Below are 21,347 nucleotides of genomic sequence, written 5' to 3' on the forward strand. Positions count from 1 at the left end.
TTATTTTAAAAAGCATAAATTAAATCGGTCTTTTCTGGCCGAGAAATTAGGAGATGTCACACTTTATATGTTATTGTATGGTATGTGGTAGTTTGGGGGAGCTCACTAAGCTTCGTGCTTACGGTTTTCAGTTTTAGTTTCAGGAACTCAGTTTTTAAAAGAGGAGCTCGGGAAGATTGTAGTGCACACACCATTTGTTCAGCCTGGGATGTTTATACTCTGATATATTTGACAGTTGTTAAGATATTTTGAGATACATTCTTTATGATTCTTATATGACGTTGATGAATATGGTTTTATTACTAATTTAAAACGAAATTTTCAGACTGTATTTTTGGGATGTTTCAGGAACGCTAGCAGGCTAACCACCTGTAGGTGTTAATGAACTTGGGTGTTCATTCGTTGTACTCCATCCCCCTCATGGTTGCCTTATTTGACATATATTGCTGGGAAACCCCTGAATGCATGTGTTGTCGCCCCGATGAAATATTCTAAGACTAAGTCTCTTGTGTTAGTTGTTTTAGGGACGTAAAGTGAGAATAATGAGAATGGGTAATTGGGTTATTGTTGGTTGATGAAAATTAATTTAATTATTTATTGTGGGTTAAAAACCCTATATGCTCAACAGGCTCCCAAGCCTGACCCACTCAGTTTTCTTTGAATTACAAGTAGTGGCGCCAGAGCATAAGTTGGATGATTTGTCAGGATAGTTTGGATTATAGACCTGTTGTTGTAAATAATTGTTGTAAGATCTGTATTGAAATGTTTATGCTTTTGGTTTGTTTATCGGAACATGACATCCCAAGTATTTTAATATAATGAAAAATACATTTCTTTAAGAAATGCTTTGGTAAATCTTATTTTTATCATATTTCGTTTTGGGAACAAATTCCGCAACTGTTTTAATCAAAGGATTACTCTGAAATTATTTTAAAAGCATAAATTAAACCGGTCTTTTTTGGCCGTGATTTTGGGGATGTCACATTTGCATCCACTACAATCATAAATATCACAAGAGTTTAAATGACCCAAAACACCACTAGATGCTAAAAAATTCAACCGTGATAAAGACACTTGTCCCAAACGAGAATGCCAAAGATAAAACTCAGACAACAAAGGACTCAAACGAAAAGAAGATAAATCAATGTTGGAAGCAACAACAGTAGATACTTTGAGGACCTCCAAGACATATAGTTCCCCCACCCTACGGCCGATCCTAATCACCTTCTGGTGTGTTGATCCTATATAACACAGACAGTATCAGAAAAGAACACCCAGTTACTAAACTTGCATAACTGACTGACTGAGGCAAGGTTCAAAGTAAGTTTGGGACTGTAATAAACATCAGGAAGAGTTATATGAGAAACGGAGACAGACCCAACACCCTCAACTAGCATAGATGTATCACTAGCAGACTTAACAGAAATAGATGACACTTGCGACAAAGAAGTAAATGATGACAAATGAGGAGTCATATGATGGGTTGCACCATAATCTAAAATCCACAAAGATGAGGGAATACCTGAAGTGTCAGACGAAGAAGGGCCAGAATGAGATATAGATGCAGACATGGCAGTGGGATTAGAAGCCAAATACTTTCTAAAGCTCTCAAACACCTTGGGATCCAATGCAGATGTTGGCATATGTCCAACAGATTCTCTGTCGACTGGTGGAACAGCAGCAGCAACAAACTGTGGAGGTCGAGGGTTCCATGGAGGAGTACCAGAGGAACGTGACTGATACTTCTGTTGACCAGACCTATTTTGTTGCCCTGACTAAGGTTGACCAGATTTACCCTTGTTGACTAACAATGGACACTGAGCTTTCCAATGATTCTTCTGTTTGCAGAATGCACACTCATCATAAGCGACTCTTGAAGTTTATCGAGATTGACTGGAGGAGACAGCAAGCACAGCAGGAGCGGGAGTAGGAGTAGAGGTTGCTTTAAACCCTTTATCTGCATGGGACTTGATACGAGTCTCTTCTGCAATTAACTCATGGACAACTGAATCAGCTGAAGGAAGAGGAGAGTGATGAAGAATTGTTCCACGAAGACCTTCAAAATCAGAAAGCAAGGCCATCAAGAACTGAACCAAACGTTGTTCTTCCCTCATAGCAATGTAAGGCTCAAAATCTTTTAACTCTTTAGATTCAGTAAGAGCCAATTGATCCCAGAGATCAGACATAGCAGCATAGAAATCTTGAATGCTCTGGTCATTCTGTTGAAAGGCACGAATATTATATTCCAATTGGTATTGTTTAGCAAAATTGGACTGAGTATACAGTCTCTCCAAGTGATTCCAAACTTCCTTTACTGTATCATACTTAGCCAACTGCATACCAATGGACTGAGCAACAGAGTTATTGATCCAAGTAATAACCTTGGAGTTATCAGTCTCCCAAGCATCAAGCAACATACCAAAATTCTCAGTTTGAGGCACTGAGGGTTTGGCTTTAGTCCCGGTGACATAGCCCCACATATTCTTCCCACGAAGGAAGTTCTTCATAACATAACTCCAATACGTATAATTCTTTCCATCCAAATGAGTACTGACTGACTGAAGGGAATCGTCCTTTCCAGTCATGTTGATAGTGAATGAATAACCACAATGACAATATAATAATCTGAGAATGAAAGGAGTAACAAACCAGCGGAAGCAATCACTTGAATAACGAATCAACAACAATTATGAACCAACAGCAGCAACGAACCAACAGTAGCAACGAACCGGCAGCAACAACGAATCAACAGTAGAAACAAATCAACATATCAAAAAAAAGGACGAGTACCAGTGATAATGAACGAAAACGGCATGCTATAGTAACCCTAGAAATTTCGATCCGCGCCACGGATGACTGCTACAGAGACTTCTAACAACGTATCTAACCTCTGCTCTGATACCATGAGAACATTGTCATATGATTATATCAAAGAGAAATTACAAGGGTTCTCAGAGAAAAGCATGTAGACTACAAGGAATAAAGCGGATATAAATACTAGCTAGACAGAAACTCTAATGGGCTAAAGACAAAAAAGAGTCCATAAACAAGCGGGCTAATAATATAGACTAACACTAAACACACTAACACACTAATCAAATTCACCTAAAATCAATCATATGCAAAATCAATCATGAGATAATGCACATCCAAACCCACCGATCAAACAAATTGTATATATTATATCAAGTTCTCTTTTAGACATTTTCACAAACCCCTTACATGCAATAAGATAAAGTACAGCCAAACACACTAACATACTAATCGAATTCATTAAATAAGTTAACTTAGAGAAGACGGAGAGAAATGGTGACGACATAATATAAGTTAACTTAGATATACATTAGATTACCTGTTGGAGACGACATAATATAAGTTGCCCTCTTTCAAACATAACTCGGCCTTATCTGTTAACTCCTTAACAATCCTTCGCTCTTCTTTTGGAGTGCACGACAAGCATAGTGATTCGTGATCCATTAGGGCACCCAAATCAGCAATCGTCATGATCGGTACAAAACCTAAAACGATAAAAGAAAAAATCAAATCGGACACCAACTATTGCTAAAATAAGGGTAAGATTGAATCACATCTTTGCAAATATTGAAAAGGGGAAAAGGATTTATGTACTTTGAAATGTAAATAATAGTATCAGGACTTGAAAAGACGTGGGCAGATCATGAAGAAGAGAGGTTGAGCAAATGTAATCGGAAGAGCTTAAGGAGATTTGTGGAACCCTAGATTGCAGAGGGGGGGAGGGGGGAGATTCGATCTGGAAGAGGCAGTTGTGGAAGAGAGAAGAAGAAAAAAAATGGTATTACCGTCCTTTGAAGGTGTCCTCTTCGATGTTGTTTTTAATCGATCTACAGAGGTGGTGGGAAGCGGTGAAATCGATTTAGGGCCAATGTTCTATATTTATCTTTGCTTTTTGCGTGATATAAGGAATTGTTGTTAAACTACCATAATTAACTATGCAAAGATTACTATAATACCCTTAAATGATTTATTTTTCCTAGTTTCCTATTAGTGCATTCATGCACACAATAGTTGCTAGAAACATTTGAACCTAGCACACACACACACACACACACACATATATATATATATATATATATATATATATATATATATATATATATATATATATATATATATATATATATATAAGTTATAATGTGAACATCAACTATTGCATGGACGTATGTGCAATTCTGGATGAATGGACGAAAACAATGAAATGATTTGATTTAGGATATAGGATATTACAATAAGAATGCATGTATAATATTATTACATTAAATATCCTTGTAAGGGTATTTCAATAAATTTAAATTTATTTAAAAAAGAAGCCCTAAATTCTAGAAGATAATTAACTCTTTTAATTTAAAAAATATATATATTCAACAAATTCTAAAAAAAATCTAGTACAAGAATACTCTTTTAAATACTAACAACTACAAAATATGGATGGAAGAAAAAGAAAAGAATATATAGGTTTGTATTGTTGAAAAAAAGTAATTAAAAAGCTAAAATCATAGATAAGTGAAATTACAAGACACCATTATGTGGTGTGTTCGGTAATTCAATGTTTACATTTACATGGAATTCGCGATTCCGTTATCACAAAATTGGAATTTGATATTCCATTCCGGCTGATTTGCTGTCAGAAATACTAGATTATAAATATCACATAGATGTTACAGTTTGGATTTTTTCTCATTGATCAATTGGTGCAATAATCGGAGATTTGGTTGATTGAGAAGCTTTAAAGGTTTGACCTAATTTCAGTCTCTTGGCCTTAGCATCTTGTAAACGTTTGTTTACTACTTCAGAATAAGTAACTCGCCAAGTAGACAATTGGGACTTGGTTTCATTGGATATGATCTTCTCGGATAAGGAAGTTTTCTTGGATTGAGATATTTGCATTTCTTCATCTGAATCATCATCCCTTAACTTGTATTCCATATTCAGATCACAAACACCTTCTTTCCCTCTTGCATCGAATGCCCCAGCCATTGGAGCAAGCTTGATCTGGTCTTTCAGTCCCCCAATCTTCTCCAAAACCTTTCTGAAGCTTAGATTAATAATCTTGGACAGATTATCGTATGTCTCTACTGTAGGTGATTGCTTCTTTAATTCTTCCATAACATCTTCAACCACCTTGTGTATTGCGTCGAATTTAACAGCATCGACAATCTGGTTATGAACTTTCAGCATCTGATCCATCATCCCCATATGGTGCTTTAGGGTTTCATTTAAACGAGCTTCAGACACTTCCCTTGAATGCTTCAATCTTATAGAGATAAGTTCATCTAATTGCTTTTCTCGGTCTTGGATAGATGGAGTTGAAGCCTTGATCTCTGTAAGAGCTTTGATCACAAGATCTAGTTTTTTGTCAAGAGAGTCGACTTTGACTCCAACCGATTCAACCTTTTGTTTGACATGGATGAAATCAGATGGGTCAATGGTGACCTTGTTCGAAGAATCAGAGTTATCCTCGCTTTCATCATCATTATCTTCTTCATTGTCATCATTACCATCATCAGAAGAATCATTACGATAAGTCTCCTTTATCTCATCTAATAGAGATAAAAGATCAATATCTATATGTGGCTTGGAGGATGAGGCTTGTAAATTCTTAGTTAAATCAGATGGCATTTGAACATTCGACACTTTGGTATTATTTTTTTCAGATAACATCTCCTCAACATCTTTTTCATCTTTGTCAATTCCTTCATCACAAACAATTGGATCTAAAAACGGAACATTAGTAGCTCCTGAATGTATTGGATTACTTGGAACTTCCAACATAGGAGGAACAACCCCAGTATCAGATTGCTTGGGACTTGTGACAATTTTCGTAGGTTGTGATTGTGTAGTAGGAATAATACGCTGTAAGGAGCTATGTTCAACACCTATATCATCTTTTTGAGAGGATATGGGTGGTTCATTTTGAGAGGATTTTGAAGCACCGATCTGCGAATCCTTTTCACAGGGTTGTACACTTTTTGTTTTCTTTGAGGCTTTAGTTTTCGTTGGGGATTTTGCATGTCGTTTGTTGATTGCCTTGGGCAATTGCTTCTTCCTGGAAGAGGTCAGTTTCTCTCTTTCCGAGGGAAAGAGAGATGGTGACGGGGTAGGAACGGACGGGTTAGTCGGATCCGTATCGGCCAAATGTTTAGCTTTGAAAGGAGAATCCGAAGGAAGAATGGAAAGCATATGTTCAGGCAATCTTCGGATGGCCCCAAAATCGGATTGATTTGGGATCCGATAAGATTTAATAGTTTTAAAAGAAACATATACCTCGTCCTCGGATGAGTCGGTCGAAATCGGAATTCCCAAGTCCGAATACAATTGTTGAAGCGTGAGAGCCCAAAATCGAGGAGATGGGATCTCGTTGTCTTTCCTTCTCTTGGTGAACTTACAGAAATCATCCCACATCACCTTCGGAAGATCAACGGTAGAAGAAAACCCTGTAAAAAAGCTATAGGCAAGATTTAACCACTCTTTGCTCATTGAGTCTGTTCCTCCATGTTTACCAGACAACCCTTTCATAATAATGTGCAAAAGAACAGTCCACAACCCAGGAACTGCAGATTTGTTGAACTGTTTTGCTTTATAAATGCCTTTAAACCCAATTTCAGAAAGAAAGGCCTGAAATTGATCCATAGCTATCTCTGTCGCAACGAAACCTTCTGGGTTTTCATCAACTCCAACTGCCCTTAAGAATGTCGATTTGGTGACAGTTGCAACACGATCATCTATAATCGTTACTTCAATACAATCGTCCTTAACAAGAACCCGTTTGAATGCAAGTTCTAGAAGACTTAATGGGAATTTTGGGTTAGGAATTTTAGTAAGAGGGACGTGAATAGGATGAATTGAGATGAACTCAATCATAACTCGAACTGATTCATCGAAATCGTTGGGATTGAGAGAAAAAAGCTGTGTTGTATCCCTAAGAATCATTTCAGTAGATGAGGATTCACCGGAAAATGCAAGATATGGTGGATGCGTAGAAGTTCATTTGGCAAAAGCATCCGAGAAAGGAGGTATCTGAGATAAAAAGATATCATTCATCCGAAAATACAGACTGTAAAATGTACATGTTGTAATGGTTATTGTACAATCTTATATGCGTCTATGGCTATACTAGAATAGAAAACAGCCGGTTATTCAGTTCTCTTGTCGGCGAGTGTATCGCACGCATCCAGTCTTCATGCGACATGCAATATCAATGGGCCCCACCTGCATTTCTCTAACAACAGACTTTTTCCACCTGCCACCCATAAACTCTTGTCGGCTTATGGTTTTTAAAAGAATCCAATGTGAAACCACCTTTCATTAGCCCTATCCCAAGACCATGTATCTGTCGTCCGATCAAAACACAAACATTTGCTCGGATTAACTACAAAGTACAAACTTACCCACCTTCAACGTACCCGATCCGAGTTCATAAACTTCATCCGACCATTGTTTTCCCTTCAAATTCTCCGATCCATTTTGTTTGGCAGAATTTATTCTCTACCCCCTAATTAGGTGTATACCTATCTATTGATTTTGTTAAGTTTTATATTATACTATAAAACTTATTTAATATGTTTAAACATTATTATATTAATAAATTTTGAGAACTTAGATTGTTAACGGAAAATGAAACTTGATTTTGTTGTTATATAAAATTTATTTAATAGTATGTTTAGACATTATTATATTAATAATTTTTGAAAACTTCTTAACGAAAAATGAAACTCGATTTTTGTTTTTATATAATACTAGTTGTGAAACCCGTATATTATACGGGTTGATTAAAACAAAATGTTAAATAGAAAAGATTAAATGAGAAGTTTATTTGAATTCGAAATTTGAAATAAATAAAAATTATGAGAAAAAAAAACATGCAAAAAATAAATAAATTAAAATTATTGTTTAGTTATCAGACTCGTATACTAAACAGGTTAATTATAACAAAATGTTAAATATAAAGGTTTAAACTGTAAATTTATTTGAAATTGAAATTTAAAATTTAAAATTTGAAATTAATATTATTATGGTAGGTTTAATTTATGGAAACTAATTAATAATATATTAGAAATGGAAAATGAAATAAATGACAAGTGGAAAATAAATATATCTCTAAATTATGACAAAATGACATGTGGCAAATTGAATGAGAGAATGATATGTGGCAAAGTCATTTTCATTTATCAAGGTAGACTAGTTGTGAGACCCGTGTATTACACGGGTTTATTAAAAATAAAAATTTAATATCAATATTTAAACATTAAATATTTTATAAAATAATACTTTTACATATCATAATGTAATCTTTTGAAACATTTATAAAAAAAATAATCAAATCTTCTTTAGAGCATTTATGAGACTTTATTATCAAATTAACAGAATGATTTTTTTCCTTATATGAAATTTAATTTAAAAAAAATTGAAATTCTCAAAAAATGACAAGTGGAAAATAATAATTCTAAAACTCCTACAAAATTACATGTGGTAAAACTCTTGAGAATTTGACAAGTGACAAAAAAAACCTTCATTTATTAGAGAAGATTTATTTAATATGTTTAAACATAATTATATTAATAAATTTTGAAAACTTTGATTTTTGTCGTAGATTATTTTCATTTAAAGAACGTACAATACATCATCAAGTATCATCAACTCACTTGAAATTGTGAGTCACCTAGTTCAATTTGGTTTGTGATACTGCTTTTAATTTTGTATACTTATTTAATGTAAACCTCGGTGTGATGCAAACTCACTTGATTTTCGACCGCTGAGAAAACGAATGTGTGATTCAAATTTGGATTCCACTTTACTTTAGCCAGATTTGAGTTTAGTGTTTGAGTCCCAAGCGAGACTTCAACAGACAACCTTCATTGAAAAACTTTTATCTATAAATGTCATTTGGTATGTTAAATCTTATAAGATGACTTTTTCTAGGAAATAGTTTAAAATTGAATGCATGTTTTAAGGACATTTATTCCTTAGAGCATCAACAATCATCATCGCATAAACTGATTTTGTGTTTTGTCATGTCATTTTTCCGTTAACGTTATTAAACAAAAAACTTATTAACTTAAATGGTTTTCCGTTGTTGATCAATTTTTTCTATAATTAATTATTTTTTTCCAATGTATATAAATTGCAGTATAAACTTCACTCGTCTAAGTTTGTCATTTTTTAACATAAATGTCAATTTTTTAAAATAAAATATTACACGACAAAAAGTAAAATTATAATTTTTTTTGGGTTTTGTTTCCCAAAAATAAGAAAGATTAATATTTTCATTTTGACGAATAGTTTTGTTTCGAAGATTGATGTTTAGGGTTTAGGAACAGGCATAAAATAAGTAAATCGTTGGTTTGATTTAAAATAACACATTGATTTTTGGGTTAAAACACATGTATGTTTTTATTTGTTATAAAAAAAATAATAAAATGTGTTGCTTTTTTTTGTTAGAATATTAAGTCTTTTGTGTTTTTAGGTCAAACTAATACTACAATTATGTTTTGCATTAAAATCAGAAGTACACTTGTATGTTGGGTTATATAAATAATTTGACATTTTTGGTTAAAAACAAACATATGTTTCTATTTTGTTTTAAAAATAGAATTGTGTTGTTTTTGTTAGAATATCAAGTTCCTTGTGATTTTAGGTTAAACTAAAACTACATTGTTGTTTTTTGTTAAAATAAATAATACATTTTTTATGTAGGGTTATATAAATATGTGATTTTGGAATCCTTCATTAGGCATCTTGCCAAAAAAACAGAGTAAAAGCAAACACAATTCTTAAAGTTGGTTGTTGGAGCTATTAAATTTCAATCTCTTTAGCACAATAAACTTTTGTCATTTTCCTGATTTGGTCACTAAACTTTTTTTTTTGCGCAATAGATCCCTAAAGTGTCATTTTACCTGATAAATAAGTCATTTTACTTGAATTTAGCAGGTAACCCGGTAATAATGTTGATGTGGCATTAATAATTATTTTATGTAGTCATGTCATATATTCTACATAGATAACATCTTACTTTTTAATCTCTAACCCCCCCATTGGAACTTTGCAGTCAACCACCGGCCCACTACAATCTCCTTTACCATGGCCAAACCCATCGCAACCTTTCCTACAATCATTAACTTGTAAATGAAAACCTTGATAATGGATTTTGCGTTGTTTGTAGATCTTGGAGATGAAGAAATTAGTAACAAATCCAACTCCCACCACAACCACCATCGTCCGCCTCCCACCACCTTCTTCCACCCATCCATTGTCCACCTCCCAACAAGATCACTTGAATAGACCAAAATAAACACCAAACCATAAAAAGTTCAAAGCTTCAAAAGAATTCCAGAAAAAGCACTTAATCTAAAACAATCTAAAAAACATTTTTCGAGCTCTTCATATTCCTCTGTATCTTTCACTGATGAAACTACTTAAATACTTTTGCTTATTCAAGTTCTTTATCTTCCGTTGTATCTTTCACCTCCCAACAGGAGAACTATGAATGGACCGGTCGGACGGATGTAGACATGAGAAAGACTCATGTTGAGATTCTATTACACACAACCATCACACTCTCTAATAATCTATATTACCGTTCAATGTTAACTAAGAAATCCCTAAATGAATTTCATCGCCAAGTAATTATTTATGTGATGGATTAGGAAAATTCCATAATAGGACTACCCTTGTTCACATCGTTAGGCTCGTTTACAAGACACACTCCTTCACAATGTTCATCAGAGAGAACAGTTGTGACCCTTCTCCGATCTCCGCTCCATACTTCCTGTCACTGACACTAACTATTGCTCCTTTATCAAGTAAGTCCTATTATAAAACCCAACAGTAAAGTCTCAAGCTTGCTTCCATGTATGGCCCCTTTGGGGTTTAAAAGGCTATGACAACATCCTTAGGGTTTGCATGAGACTCAAATGGCATAAATTTTGCACCTTTATGCCTTTACAACCTTAAATGACTCCATGTCACACCCCGAACCAGACGGTGGAAACGTCCGAGGGTTCGTGTGACTTAAATTGAAATATCATCATAATGAATATACATGAAACATAACATAAACATCACCATGCATTAATACATTACAACTGACCTTGTTCACATCAAGTACATTGTTTACATGACATATTTCAAAACATAAATTGGCTGATGATTAACATTTCACAAAAGAAATTTCCTGAAACACACTTGGAGGTTCGTCGGTCTAACGATTTCCTGAGAATACAAGTTATTTTGAAAACGTCAACATATATAATGTTGGTGAGTTCATAAGCATGTTTGATATTGTGACAACCGTCAATTTTCGGTCAAGTCAAAGTCAACTAAAGTCAACAAGTCAAATCGGTCGACTCAATTAACCCTTGTGTACTAGGGCTTATGTTAGGTAATTACTATACAACTCACTATGCTAAGGAGAAGTCATCAATTGAAAATTTTCATATATCTAGATTTCATTAACCTAAAACTGTGGTAAGTAACGAACCAAACCGATAAAACAATGTTGCATACTCATCGGGAGTGTGTAGGAACCTTAAACATGGCTTAACGGAGTTTACGGACCTTGCGTTGCGAAGCCGGACACTCAAAAATGTCACAAACGAAACCTCTCCCAACCTCTTTCATTCTATCTCTCTCTATTTAAAAATCTCTCCCAAATCTCTCCAAGTATGTGAAATCTCTCCAAAATCTCTCTAAGTATGAGAAATATCTCCAAGTATGTGAAATCTCTCCCAAATCTCTCTCAAAAGTTCCTTAAACTTTTTATAGTCTTTCGGGCCATCCCGACCCTTAACCGGGTCAAAAACGGCTTGAAACAGGGTAAAAACGAGTAAAATAGGCTTAAGGACCCGAAACCCTCTCTTAAGGGGCGAAAATCATAGAAAAATCGTGTGGACATGTGCAAGTAGTCATTTTAAAGTTATAAACCTGAACTATTTTCACCTAAAACAGTTTTGAAAACTAAAAAGTTTAAGATGACCAAAACAGTTCGTGAATGAACATTAATTTTTCTGTTGAAAGCTGATGTTTGAGTTTAGTTATGTTGTTGGTGTTTTAACTTGTATTCTCCCCCTAAAACTTGAAGAAAACATGAAAAATGTGGGGGTATGAACTCACCTTGTGTGGTTTTAGTAGGTGGATGATGAGGAAAGGAAGTGTTCAACTCAAGAACACCTTAGAAGATGCTTGAAGACTCGAAGGTCTAACACAAATATGATGATGTTTGTGTAAGATATCCATGACTTAAGTAGAAAGAAAGAAAGAGAAATAATCATGTGAGGAGTGATATTACTTACTAAGAGTAGATGAAGAGCTTGTAATCAGCCTTGAATTTTCAAGATTATAGAGGGATAGTGAGAGAGAATGAGTTTTTGCTTCTTGGTGGAGTGTGAGTGAAATGGGAGGAGAGATAAGGATTTTTCTATCCTTGGATCAAGGTGCTTGACTAGAAAGAGTGGGAAAAAGGACGATGGAATGACCAGGTATGGTGGAATAGTGACTGGGGATGGGCATGGAGTGGGTATGGGAGGTAACTTGTGTCCTTGCCCAAAGGATAAGTCAACACTCCACCTAAATAACTTACCCACTATATTTTAATCTTAGATAATGATTAGCCTCAAAATGTGATTAGATTATGGAAATATGGGGTCTTATATGTCAAAATATAAGTTTGGGTAAAAATCTCGCGTTAAAATCATGAAAAACGGGCTTAAAACGCGAAAATGGTCGAAAACAAGGAAAAATCAACGAAATTGCAAAGATCCGGACGAAGGATCGAGGTTTGGTCCATGAAATGCTTAGAACCGAGAGGAGGGTTCGGTTGCTAGAGAAGAACCGAGAGAAGGGTTTGGTTGCTTGGCAATCTCACATGCGGCTTGGGGGGAGCGAAGTCGAAGGTGGGGGAAAGAAGCAAAGGCGAGGCTCGATCCTGACATGTTCGACTTTGACAAGTTCAGCTCTGTGGTCTCGCTTCTCAGGAGTTTCGGTTCCGAGGGCTATCTTCGGTTCTTAAGGCTACCTTCGGTTCCTTGAGGTTTCGCTTCTTAGGGTTTTGACCCTAAGAAGGTTCGGCCCTAAAGGGCTGATTTTCGCATTAACTCCCCGTTTTGCGTAGTTTTTAGCTAAGTTAAGGGTTGGAATGCCCCCAAATCTTTATAAAAAGTTGAGGGAGGTTATGAGAGAGATTTAGGAGAGAGGGAGAGAGAGAGAGAGAGAGAGAGAGAGATTGATTAAGAGAGATTGAGAGAGACTTTGTTTGTGACCTTTTTGGATGTTTAGCTTTGCAACGCAAGGTTCGTACACCCCGTTAAGCTTCGTTACGATGGTTATATGCCCCCGAGGGGTATGAAATAACGTTTCATCGAATAGTTTCATCATTTATCCTGATTAGGGTTTAAAAATTTTGAACGAATGAACTTTCCAAGTGATAACTTCTTATTAAAATAGTGAGTTGTACAATAGTAACATAGTGTAAGACCTAATATACAAGGGTTATATGAGCTGACCGGTCTGACCTATTGACTTTATTTAACTTTGACTTGATCGGAAATTGACGGTTGGCACAACAACCCACCGATAGTTAGAAGAAACAATCAGGATGGAGGAAATGACGAACGTGGATGCAAGTACAAGTATTTCATGGCATCCAAACCCCCGAGTCTTTCTGGAAGCCCATCACCGGTGGTAGTTATGGACTGGATCTCCGAGATGGAGACAATGTTTGAGAGTTGCGAGTGTAGCAACCAACAAAAAACCGCCCTTGCGGTACCTCTGTTAAAGTCTGGAGTACTGAGCTGGTGGAAGCTACTAGCTAACACGATGCCCAAGGGAGAAGCAAGAAAGATGTCTTGGGAAGATTTCCTAGTGCAATTAAAGATGCAGTACTGCTCTGAGCAGGATCTTCTGGAGATCAACAATGAATTCCAGAATCTGATGAAGGGGAGGATGAGTGTCACCAAGTATGTTGCAAGTTTTATGGAGAAGATGAAGCTCGTTCCTTATCTATTTCCAACTGAGCTCTCCAAGGTCAACAAGTTTGACCACGGATTACCAGCGGACTTTGGTCCAATGGTCAAGCAAGCAACCACTCTGAAAACCGCCATCTGGGCTGCTAAGAATGTGGAGACCCAGATAAGAGAGAAGGGTCTAGAGAGAGTTGAAGTTGGCGAGAAAAGGAAGCATGAAGGATCTTCAAGGTCCAACAAGGAGAGAAGAAAATTTCCGAAGTCTGGAGGAGGAGGAGGTGAAGCAAGATGGTGTGAGAAGTGCAAGAAGAAGCACTTCGGAAGATGCAATGGAGAAGTGACGTGCTATAAGTGTGGTAGGACCGGTCACTATTCCAGAGATTGTACATTCGACAACAAGAAGTGCTACGAATGTGGAAATGATGGGCATATTTCGAAGAACTGTCCAAAGAAGAACGAAGTTGCAAGGCAAAATGCGTCGCAAAAGCCAAAAACAAGAGCATTCCAAATGATCCTTGACGAAGTAGATGGAAATGCAAGGAATCAGGAGTGAGGATGGATATTCGAGGATTAAGTTATGAAGAAGCCAAGCAGATAGTATCAGGAGGTGTAGCCTATTAGAGGCATAGTATAGGTTGAACTTGAACACCTATGTAATCGTTTCAAGGAATAATATAAAACCTTCGTTTTGTTATCTGATGTGTCAATTTGTTATGTGATTTTTTTGGTTAATTGAAAAACTGCAAGACAATACTTAGGACGAGTATGAGTAGGTGTGAAAGGCAGTAGATGCATATACTATCGGAAGCACAGGACTCACGCTTGGATCAGGGAAAGTCACAAGGTTACCAAGAAGCTAGTAATTGAATCCGTTTTATTCAAGTATTTCGTTACTACTGTTTCGGTAATGACTAAGAAGATGATTGTTATTCCGACCCTAGTGGTCATATCAAATTGAGTCCGACTAAGAAGAGTATGTTAGATGGTTCAGAGAACCAAGTCCGATGTAGCATCTGACTTAAGATCGAAGCTAGAAGGGAAAGACAATCACAGCGATTAGTAGAGGTATCGCGATAGTTGCTTGTAGCTAGGAATACTACCTTCTAAGATGTGATTATATCACATTAGAACATGAAGGAAGGTATAGTTTGTTCTGGAATTTGACTCTAGAGGCCTGAGTCTAAGCATTGCAACCTACGATGATAGGTCATTAGAATATGACACATCAATCCATTGTAGTAATAAAAGAACTTATCTTAAGTTTGTTAAGAAGAAGGAGTCTCCACTGAGGATCGAGATTGTGACTTGTAGGTCATAATTTGGAGTCTAACGTGAGATAGGGAGCAGGTGCAAGATCGAGCGCCGCCTGAAGTCAGGGAGTCTAAGAGTTAGATACTCGTTCGAAGCGACACAAAAGTTACGGTTATTACCTAGGATGAAGAGATAACGTAAGGAATCATTATACAACCCTATTTCGTTGATGATTCTGGGACATAATCATCCTAAGGGGAGATAATTGTATCGCCCGTAGATCCAGGCTAGTCACTTTAGAGACAATGTCAAAAATGACTTTTTGATAGAACATTATTTAGAATAAATAATCTTAACCAAGTTATAGTATATGTTACAAAGGTTCTGTACATATAAAGAACGCCAAAATCCGAGTTATAACGAAGAAGTTATGACCCGTTGAAGTTTTACTGCAAAACCGGCGCGACGCCGGGAATCGTAAAAAAATGAATTTACGACAAAATACTTTCTAGCCTTAGCGATCTAGACGAAAGTCATAGTATATGTTAAACTGAGAGCGTGCATAAAAAGAACGCCCAAATCTGACTTCGTATGAGGAAGTTATGATTTTTTTAAGATTTAGCATAGTAGTGCACAGCCCGAAATTTGAATTTTAGATCAGTAGATTTTCAGCCAAAATAATCTAAATGAGAAATGAAGATATCGTTAATAGGAGTTAAACGATAAAAGGACAGATGAAAACGGAGCTCGTATGGGAAAGATATGGACGAAGCTTAGTCTCAACTCTTCGAGCGCGACGAATTCGATACAGTTTTGTAATTTCGAGATAGAATGAGAATTAGCCAATGGTGTCTAAATGAAAGTTGTAGTACTCTTAAATACCAACGCGTGGATATAAATAACCTAGAAAACGGAGCTCGTACACGGAAGATACGGACGAAGCTTAGAGACTACTCTACGATAAAATCCCTATAAATAAAGGATGAATCCTTCATGTTTGCTTCACACCATAACCTCTATTTCTCTCTCTAACTTCTCTCTAGCCTCCTTAAACCCCTCCCAAGTCTAGGGAACTTCCCTAGAACGAGAAGGAAACCCCAGAGCGCCCAACGACTCCGAGAAGAAGACCTTTTCGGCTCGAGAACGCTGCTCCAAGCAAAGCCAGGTTTTCTATAAAACCCGCTGTAAGTTAGCTACGCCTACACTATTTTTAATATAGCTTTTGTTTTGTAACATCCATAAAAAAAATTTCGCCAAATTAAAATTTTTCAAGCATAAATAAAACCAAATAGTAACAATTTACAAAACATTTCTATCAATATCCATCAGAGTGTCCCAAAACAAGATCATAAGGATAAGGAGCAGTACGGTCACGCCTTTGTCTTGCCATGATCTCCTCCTGAAGTACCAAAAACAATAAACTACAAACTGTAATCCCGAGGGCTTAGTGAATTACCCCCAAAATACCAATACCACACTGATAATAATATATTTGTAATAACCAATTAATCAACATGCATACTGGGCCATCGGCCTGACTGGACCGCCCTACCGAGCCTATAGTCCAACTGGATCTGCAACAAGCCTTCGGCATGACTGGACCGCCACGTGGTGTCACACCCCAAAACCATGAACGGCGGAAACGTTCTGGGGCGGAGGACGTCATGTAATGTATCACAACAATGTAAAGTAGTAAACAAGAAACCACATCATCCATTGCATTAATAGTATAATTGTAATTACAAGTGTTCTTTCATAGTATAAGACAACATAATGAATAATCAAAATAAAAGAGGAGTCCTGACTGCTCCGTCTTCACAAAACCTGGTCGTCGTCCCTGTCTATTTGTGACCTGAGAATACAAGTTATTTTGAAAGCGAGTATCAGCAAAAAAGCTGGTGAATTCATAAGTATTAATGTGTCTTTGATTTGTTAAAACTTGTAATGAAAGACTTGAAATTGTTTGAAAGAAAGTTCGCATAACAAACTGAAATATCCTCGTCTTTTTACTTAGTTATTTGTAACTACCTTATTTGCTTAGACTTTAATTTCGGGACGAAATTCCCTTTAACGGGGGGATGATGTGACAACCCGAAATTTTCCTTCGGTCAAACCCTAAAAGTCAATCACTTCATATTATAAGTCAATTTCATTTCTATTTGTTTTTAACAAATTTAAAGTTCGTTTGACTATTATAATAATTATTCTTTAAATGAACGGGAGAAAGAATGTGCCATGTCGGGTCTTGAAATTTCAAAAGTGCGAATACCACGTAGCTTAGATGTTCACGGCCAAACTTTTATGTTTGGGCCGTAAAGTACCCCATAAACCGTAAACTCATGCTTAAGCATGAGTTTACTCCCCCAAGTACATCACTTCTCATTTTCACCCTAAAGAGTAAACTCCAAACACTCTCAACTATTTTCCCGGTTTTCACCCGATTTCTCAAAAACGTAAGTACTTCTTGGCTTGATTAGTTGATGTATCATAACTACTAGTGATTATGCATCTTTTCATCCATCCATTTTTGTGTTTTGATTAGATTTCCAAAACACCAAAAACACACACTAGTGTTCTTGGACTTTCAGTTCATTTCAAGCTTCCATAAAGTAAGTACTTTTATCATAGAGTCATTTAAAGCTTGCTATACATCTTAATATCAAGGAAATGTCCCAAGAACAAGGTATTCACGGTTTTGGGAGGCTCCCAAAACCGTAAACACCAAGTATAGTGCCAAAGGGTGCTTTAGGATGTCTAGGTGCTTCACAATGCCTTAGGGACTTGACTAGATCATTCCTTGAAGGGTTTATCACATAAAAAGAACAAGAAAACACTCATTTATATGTGTTTACGGTTTGGGGATCTCCCAAAACCGTAAACACCCCAAAAGGGGTATAAATGCCCCATATTCATTCCTTTTGCCTAGAATCTAACCTAGGCTATTACCTTGAAGTGTTTAGAACTTGAAAACATCATAAAACCATGTTCCATAGGAGTTTACAGTAGTAAACTCATGGAGAAATGTTCAATGGACCGTAAACTCCATTTAGGAGTGTATTGATGCTACAAAACACTTCCTAAGGCTAAAACATGAAGTAGGAATGCTTAGATTGGCTTAGAAGGCTTTAAACAACAAATGGTCACAAAGTGTGACAACCCGATATTTCGAGACAATATGATGGATCACAAGTCAAATTTACGTCAAAATTTAACTTTCCTAAAATCTTATTTGGGTTAAATAAAGTAGTAGGAATCGTATCAAGGTTTTCGTACATATAAAGAACCCTAGAATCCGAGTTATAACGAAGAAGTTATGATCAACCGAAGATTCTCGGCAAAACCGGCAACACTGATAGACGTAAAAAAAACGAAGTTTCAATACAATAATTTTTAGCTTTAGGTATCTAAATGAAAGTTTTAGATATCATTAAACCGTAAACGTACATAAAAAGAACGTCCAAATCTGACTTCGTATGAGGAAGTTATGATTTTTCTAAGTTACGGATATAGCAGTAGACAGCTAAAAACTCGAAATAGAGATCGAGAGACTTTTAGCCGACACAAACTAAATGAGAATCGAAGGTCTCAACAATAGAAGCGCAACGGTAAAAAGTCTGACGGAAACGGACGTCGGATGAAGAAGTTATGGAACTTCAACGGACTTTTCATGTCCCGACCTATTAAAATATAATATTAAAAATAAAGTCAAGATTTGCCGATGGAGTCTAAACGGAAGTTGTAGATCGTAGTCTCACCTTCGCGTGGATATAAAGAACGTCGAAAACAGAGTTCGTATGAGTAAGATATGAATTTTTGAAGTTTACTAAATAATTAAAATATAAATTAAATTCGAAATTCGGTATTATCCGAAGGAGGAGTCATCAGAGCAATCCAGGTTACGCCCAGCGTACCCTCGTACGCCCAGCGTACTCGGATGCTCGGCCTCAATCCATCCACATCGCTTCGATGCTTTTTTTGAGGATGCGGTAAGCTATGACGTTGCGTACGCCCAACGTACCCTCGTTAGTACGCCCCGCATACGCAAGGCTTTCAGCCCCTATAAAAGGGATGCGAGGGTGCCGGCCATCTTTGCTTGTTTCCTTCCTTTCTTGCGCCGAAGCTCTGCATTTCAACCCTCGGAGCCATCCCAAAGTCCCGGTTTTCATATCCAAGTTGGGAAGGAAGTTTTACGCTCCCGAGATTTCCGAGAATCCCGAGAAATCCGCTTGCTTGAGTAGAAGTTCTACTCGGTTTTAGTCTTGCTTTCTTCAATCTATCAAGTGAGTTCATACCCCTATAATCCACACTTTTAACTGTTTTATAAATGCTTCTATATGCTTTTAAGGAGGGGAATACAAGTAAAACACACGATTATTATCGTGTGTTATATAAAGTTTCATTATACGCTTTTTATCAACGGAATCATGTGTGATTTATAACTATTATAGGGAAACTTTCGTATGCAAAATATATCCCGATAACATCATATCTTTTGAAATGAAAAATGTTGTTATATATGTATAAATCAAAGACTCTGCTTACACTGTATGTATATGTGTCCATCTTAGGCACTACAAAAATTATACTTTTCATAATAAGTGAGCATTTCACTAGCGATTACTATACAAACGAGACACACTTTTAGAAAACTATAATAGGTATAGTTTTACAAGAACATCACGAACTTTTTCATACTAGAAATACTATTTCAAGGAAATACATTCATATACAAGAACAAACAAACATTTTCATATGTATTTCAATTAGTTTTCACAAACGTTTTTACATGTTAAAACACTTTTAGAAACTGTCTTACAAACTGTAGGTTTCCTTTTTGAATCTGTTATAGTTGTGCTTCAAACAAAGGTTTTCTCACACTTAAACTGTCTTGTCAAACGGTTTTCGATTCGATTTATAAACTGACATCAAGTCATAAATTCTTATTTATTAAACTTTTCAAAGGTCTTACAAAACTTCTTTTATGCTTTTATATTATAAATTCTATGCCTCTATATGTATAGTTATATAAGAAATGTTTAAAAGACTTAGGAAGGCTATCCACCCTGTTTCCTTTTCCTCGATTCGGATGTGGTCTGGTGGGATGTCGGGTACCCGTCCGAAGGTCGTTTAAATATTAGTTATATATCATGTGTACATATATAGTCACAAATGTTCCATCAGTTAATTCAGTTCCGATACTCTTGGGTAGCAAGAGTGTATAAACCCACTTGGACACTCATCAATTACATTCTAGTAAACTATTATAGGAATAGTTTAGGGGATACAAAACATTATCCCTATTACAAGAAATTACACCAGAGTCAGTTCATTCATGAGTCTAAACTACATGCTATATGAAGGGATACTCTTACAGAGATTCCTCTTACATGTATACACTTATATGGATACTCTTACAGAGATTCCTCTTACATGGATACACTTATATGGATACTCTTACAGAGATTCCTCTTACATGGATACACTTATATGGATACTCTTACAGAGATTCCTCTTACATGGATACACTTATATGGATACTCTTACAGAGATTCCTCTTACATGGATACACTTATAGGGATACTTTTACATAGATACTATATGATAAGAAACTATAAGGGACTAACCATTCCTAAACCCGGCTGTTAGCAACAGAGGTAAATGGACATCTACGGATGTCTACGGTTGATACCATTACAGGTATACTTACGGGACTAACCATTCCGGAACCCACCTGTTAGCAATAGAGGTAATGAACATCTACTGATGCCTACGGTTAATACTTATACTAGGGATACATTTACGGGACTAACCATTCCTTCAACATGCTGTTAGCTACAGAGGAAAATGAACATCTACGGATATTCAAGGTGAATACGTTTCGGCAGTCGCGATGTCGTGTTTATCCTAATACAAAAGGATAATACTTATATGGCTATATTTTCCCTATTACTTTTATTTTGTGATACATTCATGTAAACGATGAGGTAGACTATATATTGTTAATAGTAGTCATAAAGGGTAAAACCATCTTTGTTACAGCAAAACATACAAGTCTTTGTAGAAGACTACTTTCAACACATTCAGGTCTTAGTAGAAGACTACTTT

General features: G+C 36.2%; 1 protein-coding gene across 1 annotated transcript; it reads right to left on the minus strand.

Annotated features, from left to right (window-relative positions):
• Positions 1–1,241: 1,241 nt before the first annotated feature.
• LOC145066022 (uncharacterized) lies at positions 1,242–2,585 on the minus strand. Its single transcript, XM_079013172.1, has 2 exons — positions 1,905–2,585; positions 1,242–1,775 (listed from the first exon to the last, which is right to left on the minus strand). Exons 1-2 carry the CDS (start codon positions 2,583–2,585, stop codon positions 1,242–1,244), a joined length of 1,215 nt encoding a protein of 404 aa, XP_078869298.1.
• Positions 2,586–21,347: the final 18,762 nt, after the last annotated feature.

The sequence above is a fragment of the Lactuca serriola genome, chromosome 1 (genome assembly GCF_051521515.1).
Source record: "Lactuca serriola cultivar US96UC23 chromosome 1, Lser_US96UC23_V15, whole genome shotgun sequence".
NCBI classification, from domain to species: Eukaryota; Viridiplantae; Streptophyta; class Magnoliopsida; order Asterales; family Asteraceae; genus Lactuca; species Lactuca serriola.

Excerpts from the sequence above, each read along its gene's own strand:
- LOC145066022 (XM_079013172.1), bottom strand. The coding sequence starts at position 2,585 with ATGACTGGAAAGGACGATTCCCTTCAGTCAGTCAGTACTCATTTGGAT. Across the intron at positions 1,776-1,904 it reads CCGCTCCTGCTGTGCTTGCT|TCAGGGCAACAAAATAGGTC; the intron begins GTCTCCTCCAGT and ends GGTCAACCTTAG.